General features: G+C 25.4%; 2 protein-coding genes across 2 annotated transcripts; one reads left to right on the forward strand and one right to left on the reverse strand.

Moving 5' to 3' along the window:
• The first annotated feature begins 1946 nt into the window (after positions 1-1946).
• LOC112687588 lies at positions 1947-6358 on the forward strand. Its single transcript, XM_025560386.1, has 10 exons — positions 1947-2075; positions 3386-3553; positions 3634-3858; positions 4056-4256; positions 4360-4542; positions 4601-4780; positions 5350-5539; positions 5609-5727; positions 5789-5939; positions 6176-6358. The coding sequence occupies exons 1-10, from the start codon at positions 2013-2015 to the stop codon at positions 6325-6327; spliced, it is 1632 nt and encodes a 543-aa protein (XP_025416171.1). The 5' UTR covers positions 1947-2012; the 3' UTR covers positions 6328-6358.
• Positions 6359-7935: 1577 nt separating this feature from the next.
• LOC112686986 (jerky protein homolog-like) lies at positions 7936-8886 on the reverse strand. The gene is made up of 2 exons (XM_025559492.1): positions 8176-8886; positions 7936-8076 (listed from the first exon to the last, which is right to left on the reverse strand). The coding sequence occupies exons 1-2, from the start codon at positions 8884-8886 to the stop codon at positions 7936-7938; spliced, it is 852 nt and encodes a 283-aa protein (XP_025415277.1).
• Positions 8887-11481: the final 2595 nt, after the last annotated feature.

Here is an 11481-nt window from a genome sequence, read left to right on the forward strand (position 1 = left end):
GATAAATTCTTCATTTTTTTCGCTTGTATTTCTAAGTTGTCTCGTGCATTTTGTCGTTCTTCTCTTTGTTTGCGTTTTCTATTTTCGGTTGATGGTAATTCTTGTAATATAGTGTGGGGAAATATACTTGACGTTAGGCCAATTTTAGGGTCAGTTCCAAACATCACATTGTCAGATTGAAAAACAGCGAGCGCACCAAATAAACAAAAAATATCTAATAACACACATGCTTTTCGTTTTGTTCAATTTTGTTTCCAAACTAGTGTTCGGCTCGTTTTGAAGTTAATGGTTGTATAATACAAAATGTTGTTCAATGATTTTGATATACACATATAAATTTAAAATCTCTGTCAGGTTGTGAATGACAATCTATTAAATCAATTTAACAGTGAATATTAAAATTGTTAAGAACCATAGGTTTTACCACAATACCTTTTTTTTTTTGTAATTTTTTTTTTTTTTTACTAACATAGAATACACAAATTTAAATACAACTTCACATCAACTTGGGTAATAATTTTATACTTTTTTTGTAATATGACATGCTTTATCAGATTGATTTGGTTAATGTATGTAATAGCTAGGTATTTCATGAAGTATCACTATTTAATACTTTAATGCTAACATACGTATATAGATAATATTATATATTATATATTTGAGAGAAAAACGAAGGAGAAAAAGAAGAATAATTATATATATATGGCTGCTTACGAACTGAGTCCCAGTATAACCTTTTATGACGAATTGAGTCCCGGGTTGTTTTAGGGTATAAACCAATTGAGTCCAGTGAAATTATAGGTATAATACTAATTGAGTCCATGTTTTAATACTAACTGAGTCCCGTAAAATTAAAAAAAAAAAACATTTTCCTTCCCATTTTTACAGACTTAGGACTGTCTGTAACAAAAAATTCTACAGGTATGGTTAAAAATGTTTTTTTTTTAATATTTTATAAAATAAATATATAATTTTTATTATTATTCATAATTTTCGCTGTGCCTGGACTCTGGATGGTTATTTCATATTTTACTCAAAATAATCCTCGGACTCAATTCATATACAATTAGTTTCCTAACCACGGACTCAATTAGTATATGTCTCATTTGTACCCGGGACTCAATTAGTATATTATTTTTTCCCCGTTCAGGTATAGGGACTCAATTAGTATACAGTGATATATATATATATCAACCGAATATTATCGTTAGATTTTACTAAAATATAAAATTTTCTAAAATATATTTTTGATTATTGAAGGTTATGATAATTTTTGATTTCATATAAGACTGAAAAGAGAAGAACAACTATAAGTCAAAGATTTTAACTTACAATTTGTTATTATTTTCAAATAATTATGCTTAATATAAACTTGATATTATTGTTCAATCCCATAAAATGAGTCACTGGACATACAATAAGAAATTTCGAGTAATGAGTAATCATAATAAAATTCCTAAGTAATCTACAAATCGAAATTCCTGAATGTAATCAGAAATTATTTAATTTAAGAAAATTGTATTATTAAAACTAAATGAACATAATATATTTTAATATTGAATTTAAATGCATGTTCTTATTGGTTACTTAGTATTAAATTATTACAAATTGAAATAGGTAGTAATGTTTATTAAAATGATGAAAAACAGATTAAATGTTTTTGTTATATAAATAGTTATTTAATATTCGATTTTGTTAAGCAACGGTGACTGTTTAAAGGGAATCGGATCAGATCCTTTTTTTTTTGTATGAACTGTAAACGATTAAATATTCTTATCATACCACGATAACGTCTTTAGGTTACCAGGGTTACGATGTTGGATCAAAGGAAAAACGTAACTTTATACGTTTAACGTGCACGTCATTATATAATCGTAACGTAATAAAAATTATATAAATAAATATGAAATAAACAGTTTAATGTGAGATTAAAAAAGAATTATTTTTGCCTTTTATAAAATGTAATAATAATGATAACAACACTTACAATTAATATAATATAATTAATAACTATGGTAAGCAGGACTGGACTTTACGCTAGCATAATAAAAGATAACTTCAAAGATGGAAATCAGGTAAAGAATGATACATAATCAACAATCTAAATTATACATTCATATATTTTCTAAATATTTTTTTGAATTTTGAATTTTTTACAATAGAAACCAACGCTTATTTTTAAATAATAAGGTATTATATTAATATACAAAAATAATGTGTAATAGCAATTAAATTATAATTTCCGTGTATAATTTAATTATTAATTCCCGTGTACCTGTTTATATGTATATTATTAATTATAAAATATATACTGTGCTTTTAGATGTCTATCCTACTATGAATGTAATTTTTTTTTTAAATAATATAAAATTTAAATTTAAATGGATTAAAATATAAAGTGTTGATTAATTTAGTTACTAATTTGTTAAATCATTATATCTTTTATCGCTCCAATCGTTTAATATAAATTTAAACGATTTATACGATAACCAACACAAAATGTATCTTATGATTAATTTATTCAGCAATTGTATTCAGTTCGTTATTCCATTATTTTTAAACTAATTAAATATTTAACTCGTGTTTATTAAATTAATCTTACGATCATTATTCATTAACTAACCATCAAATAATTTACTTTAGGAGATGTATTGGAAATAATCAAAAAATGATTGTTTTGAATTAAACTACAATTTTGATATTTATTAAAATCTTTCGTCGTCTGAAGTTGATTATTAATCCATATTTCATAATATAATAATTATAAAAACTAATAAAATAATCATGAAATCATCTTAAACTAAAATTATTCAAAACAATAATATTATTAGAATACAAAATATATTATAATATATACATCTCTATTAATTTTGGATTAAAAAAACACTTCAATGTTTTCATATTTAGATACGTTTTGTATATACTATACATCTACCTTACTATCTGATATAAAAATCAATACCTATCATAATTGTGTTTTCTGTAAACTATTCATTACTGTATTTAAATTATCTATACAAAACGCCGACTTCTTATATTTTTGTTATTCTATATTATTACGTACTGTGGTGTATTGAATAACTTCGAACGAACAGTCCAATTAATACAATACAAATTTTCCTTGAATTTGAAAATGTAATTGAACCTTTGAGATTTATTTGTATAACACACAATCAAAACTAACATATTTAGCTTCAACATATTATATTTTATCAGTACGATATAGTTATCAATAAAATTAATATCAGTGATCATTGCATTAATTGAAATACAAAATTAATTGAATACAAAAAATAATACAAATTTTTTTTAAGAAAATACTACAATTTGTAAATAATTTGTGTTTTTTTCTGTTTCTAAAACACATTAAATCAACTGAATTTAGAAAGATGATTCTATTGATATTACTGGAATATCGTGCAATCAAGCACCAATTGTACTCAAACCTTTGGCCTCGTTGTACAATCCGTATCCATATGGATGTTCAGTGTTGTGCAATCATCCCTTGGATAGCGAAATTAAAGATCTCGTCAAAAAAGCTAAAGATGCTTTGGTGGGTATAAATACATTTTAAACCATAATATTTATAGATACTTTTTTACACATTTTTATTGCTTATTTTTTTGTATTTAGGTGATGGACCCAAGATCCCCACATCGGTATCCTGACGTGGATGAAATCAATATTATCGTGCCAGAAGAATTATTTAGGAAGTATACGGAAACAGATTCTAGAGCAACCAGTCCTATGCCCATAATCGCACAAAAAAAACCACTAATTGAAGAAAATACAGACAAATCTCGACTTGTATTAGATTTGAATCGAAGTAGAAGTCAACAGTCATCGATTAAATTTTCGGTTAGCTCAATACGCAATAACATATTATATAAAAATAGTATTTACCTGCAGCGGTGAAGAAAGAAAAAATAAAACGCATATTTAACTGAGTACTTTACATTACTTACCCTACCTTATTAATATTTTATTATAATAAACAAAGTGGAAATAGTAGAACAAATCACAATATATTTATATTTGTCATTAAAATAATTTAGGGTATTGTGGGCCAAGATTTTTGCGATACGTTATCATTATGTCATGGGTCGGTACTTCATGTACCGGAATTTTCTCGTCCAAATTACAGAACTAGTATTTCAAGACGAAAAATGGAAACCAAAAAAGAAACATTCAAAAAACGTTCTAGGCATAAAATTAACATTACAGAAAAACAAGCTGATAATATCGCTGATAATTTGGTAAGCTATAATAATAAAAATAATAATTATACTATATGATATTCATTAACAATAATAAATATGATCTCCAAAGTTAAAAGCATACCATATCATACTTTTGTAGCGTCATTTATACTTACCTGGGTCTTATGAAATACAAAAAGATAACGAAGGGTCTAAAGAAGTTACTTGGAGAAGAGGAAAACCTATAAAACCAGGGAAAAAAAGCAAAAAAAAATCGGAAAAAAAGAAATCAGCACATCAGAATAAAGAATTTAAAGGCCCTCAAGAACCATTAGAAACTCAAGTTATTATTTTTTAACAAAATACTTGTTGTGAAGTTTTATATTTTATAAATTCAATAGGTTTCTACAATGAATCCAAACTCATTGAGTGGTAGCATGGTAGGAGAAAATTATCTGCAAGATATTGAAGAACCTACTAATAAAGAACCAATAGCGAAGTCATTTATAGAATTAGATATTTTAAAAGAACTTCAGAGGGAATTGCACTTCCTTGACGTTGAAAATGAATTTGATTTCAAGGTTAAATTATTTGTAATTTATAAAAAACTTAAGCTAATTATAAGTTATTATAATATTTCAATCAAACAAATACTATTTTAAATATATATTTTCGCAAGTTTTTGATACCTATTAAAAAATAATTAAATTTACTTACTTAACTATTTAATACTAAACAATGAATATGAAAAAAAATACCCGTATAAACTTACTGTAAAATTACTCTTGCATTACTATGAATTAGAGTAAATATTACCTACCAGATATTTAATAATCAAGTAATGAATTAATTTAAAAAAAACAACTAATACTTGACTTGAATTTATTAGATTTATGACTTTTGTGTTTATAACATTATAAATAAATATTATACATATGTAATGTTTTCGTTGTTTGAATACGTAATACAAATTGTAATCTATGAGTAGTTAATTATTACATCTATTTAACTAACATTTTTTAAATAACTAATTTAATGGATATTATTAAAATATTATATATATAAAATGTAATTAAAGATAACATTATATTATCATTATATTAGAGTAAATAAAATCTAAAAGTAATAATATGGATATTTTTCAAAATAGAAACACATGGCATTACAAGAAGCATATAAAATGAAACCAATATTAATGAATCATGAAGTAAACAATGAATTGGAAGCTCTTAAGTGTAAATTAGGAGTAGCTACAGAAATAATTTTACCAGGTTTGCCAAGAACATTTTCCAGAAAGAATATAAGATTTGAATTACCGTTAGACAAAAAAAGTTTAAAAGGTGAACAATTTTTTAAATATGTATATATATATACAAATATAATAATTTATTTGATCTTGTTCATTTCAGATATGACACCATTACAATATTTGAGTAGTAATATAAGTATCATCGGTAGCTGTCAAATTATATACTCAAGAGTTTTCGAAAAATATGTAGATTCGGAGACGAGAAAAATTCCAGAAAATGTAAATTGTCATCGAAACATAATAAACTTACTAATGGTTTAATCAATGAAATACTTTATAGAAGCTCCTAATTGGATTAGGTGAAGTGATGGGTAGACCATTTTCGAGCCAAGAAGCTATAGACTTTCAACTTTTGATTGGATGGTCAAGTAATCAATATTTAACATTCCGAGAATGGTGTGGTTTATGTGGTGCTGCAGAGCGACTCATGGGTATATGTATTTTTTCTATAATATTTACAATTATTTATAACTTAACTTTCCCTCTAATTATCATAAAATTAGTCACCCTACTTAAATATAGAACCAGCACTGTAACCGTAATTAAATTATTAAACGCTAATCTAAATAATTAACGATAACTAAGATTCAAAACGAATTATATATGATACTTAAATTAGCTTGAATTATGTAGTTAATAAAAATAACGATTAAAAATAATTTGACAGGACATCGTTTTGTTCCACAACCGTTGAGTAAAGTCCAAGATCCTTGTAACGAAGTAGAAAACGCAGATTTTACATTATTAGATAGGTGGCTGCAAGATTTGTCACCAAATAATTTGCTATATAAATTATTGACTCTCATAAAAAACATATGAGTGTTTTAATTTTGTTTTTTTTTTTTTTTTAACGAGGAAATATTTTCAATAATTATCAGGGTAAAGCATTGTCAATTGTATTTATATTTTATGTTAAAAATTAAAATCTATAATGGGTAATGACAATTAACGTTTACTTACGTTTATGTTCTTTAAGAAGTATTCTTTTAGGCATTTGTTATAATACTTGTAAATGTATTGTAAATCATTAATCTTTGCAGTCCTGATTTCTAAAGAATTTTATAAAATTATTGTTGAAATTTATTTTATCGTTTATAATATTTTACACGTAAAACTAATATAGAATGCATCACGCGTATTAATAATTTTACAGATTAAAAGGATCCAAATATAAGTATATTTTTATCCAATGATCAAATAATTAATATAATATATATATTATAACATATTTATATGTATATATATCAATAAATATATGATTAACGCATTATAGATATTAATTTATTAAAAATGTAGAAAATAATTTTGAATTTTATTTGTCTGCAATTACAATAATAATTTATTTTATGCTTTTATTAATTGCACCATCAATTATACTTAAACAAACACTTGACATAATAATATTTTTTATTAATTAATTAAATTTTATATTTATATTTTTATTTTATTCTTTACTTTAGTAAGAGTATGAAAAAAAATATAAAAATAACAAAAGTGGAAATTAGGTGAATGTATTTAATTCCGGTATTTTCAATGCTCTAACATAGTTTGTTAAATTAAATTTGAATTATTACAAAGAATATCTGATTTTATATACAGTAGAACCTCGATTATCCGAACTAATTGGGACGCACCTAGTTCGGATATTGGAAATATAAAATACAATTTTTTATAATATGATGTATTAATTATTTATTATTTTTATAATTAAATATTTATTATTATTAATATTTCATTAGAATTACATACATTACATTATCAGAAATACATTACATTATTAAAAATACATTACATTTATATATTTTATTTATTATATTTTTTTGACAAAATTATCAATTTTAATTTGACGATAAGCTGCAACACGCTTTTCTGCAGCTAAATCTTGCAAACGTTTAAGTAGAAGTAATTGTGTTGTACAACATTCGGCCTGTTTTTCAAACCACTCAAGACCAGTTTCAAAAGCAGCAAATGCTTCAGCAGATGTTGGTCCTTTTGGTGTACCCATACTTTCATCACTAATGTCGTCACTTTCTTCATTTTGCATCGAAGGAATGATTTCATCGCTATCTAATATTTGATATCCTAGATCATTTACATCAGTTGTTAACCAATCAACAGCGTCATCATAAATACAGTTATTAAATCCTGGAATTACATTAAATAAATCAACAAAATCATCAAGATTATTTAGATCAGTTTCTTCTTCGGCTTCTAACTCCATAGAAGCAACCCACAACTTTTTCCAAGCATTTTGTAAATTTTCCTCAGTCAAATTATCCCAGGCATTTGCTGCCATGTAACAGCAGTGTTTCAAATTTAATCATTTTGAAAATGCAACAATATTATCTTCAGTGCCTTCATTTAATAAAAGTCTCTTCAACATTTGTTTTCAGTACATTCTTTTGAATTTTTCGATTACTCCCTGATTCATGGACGAATCAAAGACGTTACGTTTGGTGGAAAAAACATGACTTGATAATCTGGATCAATTAAATTTAATACTTCGGCGGATAGGTAAGTGGGTGCAATGTTTAGTGAGAGTAACACTTTACCTGTCTTGTGATGATCCTGACGCCATTTTTTTACATTTTATATGAAATCATTTTCAAACCAATTAAGAAATAATTTAGAGTCAATCCAGACATTTTTTTGAGCTGTATACGTTACCGGTAAACTTTTTATGTTCTTGAAACACCGTGGTTTCTTTGATTTTCCTATGAGTAGTAATGGCAATTTATGGGTCCCAGCAGCATCATTACATGTCATAATTGTTATTCTTTCTTTGGATACCTTAAAGCCACGCGCTGTATGTTCTTGGCAAGAAACAAGTGATTTTCTTGGTAGTGCTTTCCAGAATAATCCACTTTCATCGGCATTGTAAACGGAATCTTGAGAATATCCTTCTTTTTCCACAAATAATTGAAATGTTTGCTTAAAATTTTCAGCGCTACTAGAATCGGCTGATAATAATTCACCTTGAATATGTAACTCACGTATTCCATGTCGAGATTTGAATTTATGAAGCCAGCCACTACTGGTCTTACAATCTTCAGGGCCATTAAGTTTTGTATTCATCTTGAGAGCTTTTTCACATATGAGTGGTCCAGAAATTAGTTCATTTAAGCTTCGTTTTTGTATAAACCACATTTCCATTGCTTTGTCAAGATCATGATATTTTACGACTTTCATAACTTTCCTTCTTTTTATTCCATCATCACTATCCATTTTTGACGCAAAATCTATGATTGCATGACGGTTGTTTTTAATATCTGTAACTGTTGCTTTACCTATATTATAAAGACGGGCTAAAGATACGCTAGTCTCATCTTTGTCCAGTTTAGCAAGAATTTCTATTTTTTTTTTCCATCGTAAGAACATGACATTTACGTTTATAAGACATTTCACATAAGTACTTGACGATCGTAATATATTTGTACGTATGTATAACAATGTGTGTGCGGTAGAGAGTCAAACTAAACTGACAAGTTAAACACGACGTTTAGATAAGTCCGTTGCGTTTTAGTCATATACTAATGATTAATGATAATTTGATAAATTCGATAAACCGGCTGGCCGACCGGCCGGATACGAATTTTCATGTTCGGATACGCTAATTATAGTTCAGATAATAGAGGGTTCGTATAAAGGAAGTTCGAATAATCGAGGCTCTACTGTAAATTTAAGCAGAAAAAATTAGAAATGTAAAGATTATCAAGACTCCTTACTCAATGCTGGAATAAAACATAATTGGATTATTGAAAAAAATTTGAAAATAAAAATGCCAAATATCCAATTATTTGATTATTTTTAAAAATTCGACCAAGTCGATCTATCTTGAGAACTACGTCATCTCAATAAAATAGAAAATAATTTAACTTCGGATACCATATAAACTATGAAATTAAAAGCTGGCTAATATTTATAAAAGATATTTATTTAGAAGAAACATTTGTATTTATATCATAATCAAAAGTTCTTGAACAACTGTCACTTAATAAACATATTTAAAAGGTATTATTTATTGTTTTAAATAAATTTATGTAAATAATATTAGTATTTTTATGTTATATGTTTGAAAATGTTAATCTTTGTAAGGTGTTATGGACAATTAACATAACGATATTTTAATCATTATAACAAACATGGCCCACAGAATGTAATACCTTTAATAACTACACATAATATTGTACACCATTTTTTTTTTCAAAACAATAAAATTGTAGAAAAAATATCCTCAGTACTGCGTGAAGCATAATAATTAAGTATAAAATGGTTGCAGAACTTTAACTCACCACAGTATTTTATAAATGAAAGGCTTCAGCTTCTCATATAATCTATATAATCTTAGTATTTAGTGTCTTATATTTTAATAGTATGAATTATTAATAGTTGTAACTGGTATGATTATAATTAAGTGTTAAAAAGACTGTAATATTTCAATATTCAAATTCTTATATAATATATTTTAAAATACTTAAAATATACATTATTTACCAATAAAAACGACAATTTTCATTTTTATTGTATATAATTTTTTTATTATAGTCAGTTGATAGTTTTTTATGAAAATTGAATGGATTGAATGAATTTTAAAAATCTTAGTTACAATTCTGTGAGATTAAAGAGGGCATCAATACTGTAAATTTTCGATTTACAGATTTGTGGAAAAAATGTTCAAATATCCAGTATCATATAATATAATAAAATATTTTTTATTCCTAAGAAATTTAAAATCATATATTTCAGTAATAAATCAACTGAAAAATAAAATTCCCAGCTCGCTTTACATATGATATTTAGCATCAAATACAGTGGTCATGCGTTAATTTAGTGCACATTAAACCATACCTCAGAATTCAGATTGTCCATGAACGACAAACGTTTAAACTGCTTGTTAATTCTGAACATTGAGTCACAGATAACAATATATCATTATAAATTCTGATGAAATAATTGAACCATTTTCTTGACTAAAATGCATTGTACGTTTTAAATGTTAAAACATTATATTTCATCCATTAAATATGTATTTATATTTAACTCAAAATACGCCTACTACTATAACTAACCAATTATAACCAATAACTACAACATTTTTATCAAATAGGATATGACAGCGTACAAACATTAAAACACTATCGTTGCAGTAAAGATATCGACGTATTTCAAATAAACGGCAAGATTTTAATAAGAAAAAAACAGTACAGAATAAAAGAAATACAAATGAAAAATGTACTTACTCATAGCAAAATTCTCAAAACCCTACTGATAATTCCAAAAATAAGACAAATTTTTAAATGATCATAAACCATTAATATACAAATGAGTTTAGTGTGAGAAAAAATATAACAATAAAAAAGTACTTAAATTATAAAAAATGTATTGCAGTTTTCATTAGATACGAAATGAAAATAAACTCTCCTCCTCCTTCACGAAAATATTTAAAATTACAAGTGTATCTACATAAATTTAGCTTATTTTCACACTTTAGCAGCTTTCTAGAACAGAATATTACTTCTATTACATCTACAATTGCTTAAAATGTACTCATTGTAAATTTGAAAATCTATCATTTATTTACTTATGAAATACCTTTATTTACCAGTTGGCAGTTTATTTTCATTATCATACGAATAAGCAGAATCAAGTGATTACAAAATATTCATATCACGTCACTGATAATATATAATATTAATGCATGCAATTCCAACGGTAATTATATATAAATACCTATAAACTATTTTTGTTATGAAAACTAAATATTGAAATATATACATATATATATATAATAGATTTGTATAATATATGATACTCTCATACTTTAAATATAGATAAATAATTATTTAAATATAGTTCAAAAATGCATTTCGTTGCATTAAACAATAGTTTAATAAGTTATATAAAGTACAAATGTAATTTTTAATTATATTAATTATTCACGTATACGAAATGTATTGTTACTAGGTACTAACT

The sequence above is a fragment of the Sipha flava genome, unplaced genomic scaffold (assembly GCF_003268045.1).
Source record: "Sipha flava isolate LNK unplaced genomic scaffold, YSA_version1 109_pilon_pilon, whole genome shotgun sequence".
NCBI classification, from domain to species: Eukaryota; Metazoa; Arthropoda; class Insecta; order Hemiptera; family Aphididae; genus Sipha; species Sipha flava.

Excerpts from the sequence above, each read along its gene's own strand:
- LOC112687588 (XM_025560386.1), top strand. The coding sequence starts at position 2,013 with ATGGTAAGCAGGACTGGACTTTACGCTAGCATAATAAAAGATAACTTC. Across the intron at positions 3,859-4,055 it reads AGTCATCGATTAAATTTTCG|GGTATTGTGGGCCAAGATTT; the intron begins GTTAGCTCAATA and ends AAAATAATTTAG. Across the intron at positions 4,543-4,600 it reads AAGAACCATTAGAAACTCAA|GTTTCTACAATGAATCCAAA; the intron begins GTTATTATTTTT and ends TAAATTCAATAG.
- LOC112686986 (XM_025559492.1), bottom strand. The coding sequence starts at position 8,886 with ATGTTCTTACGATGGAAAAAAAAAATAGAAATTCTTGCTAAACTGGAC. Across the intron at positions 8,077-8,175 it reads AGAACATAAAAAGTTTACCG|GATCATCACAAGACAGGTAA; the intron begins GTAACGTATACA and ends AAATGGCGTCAG.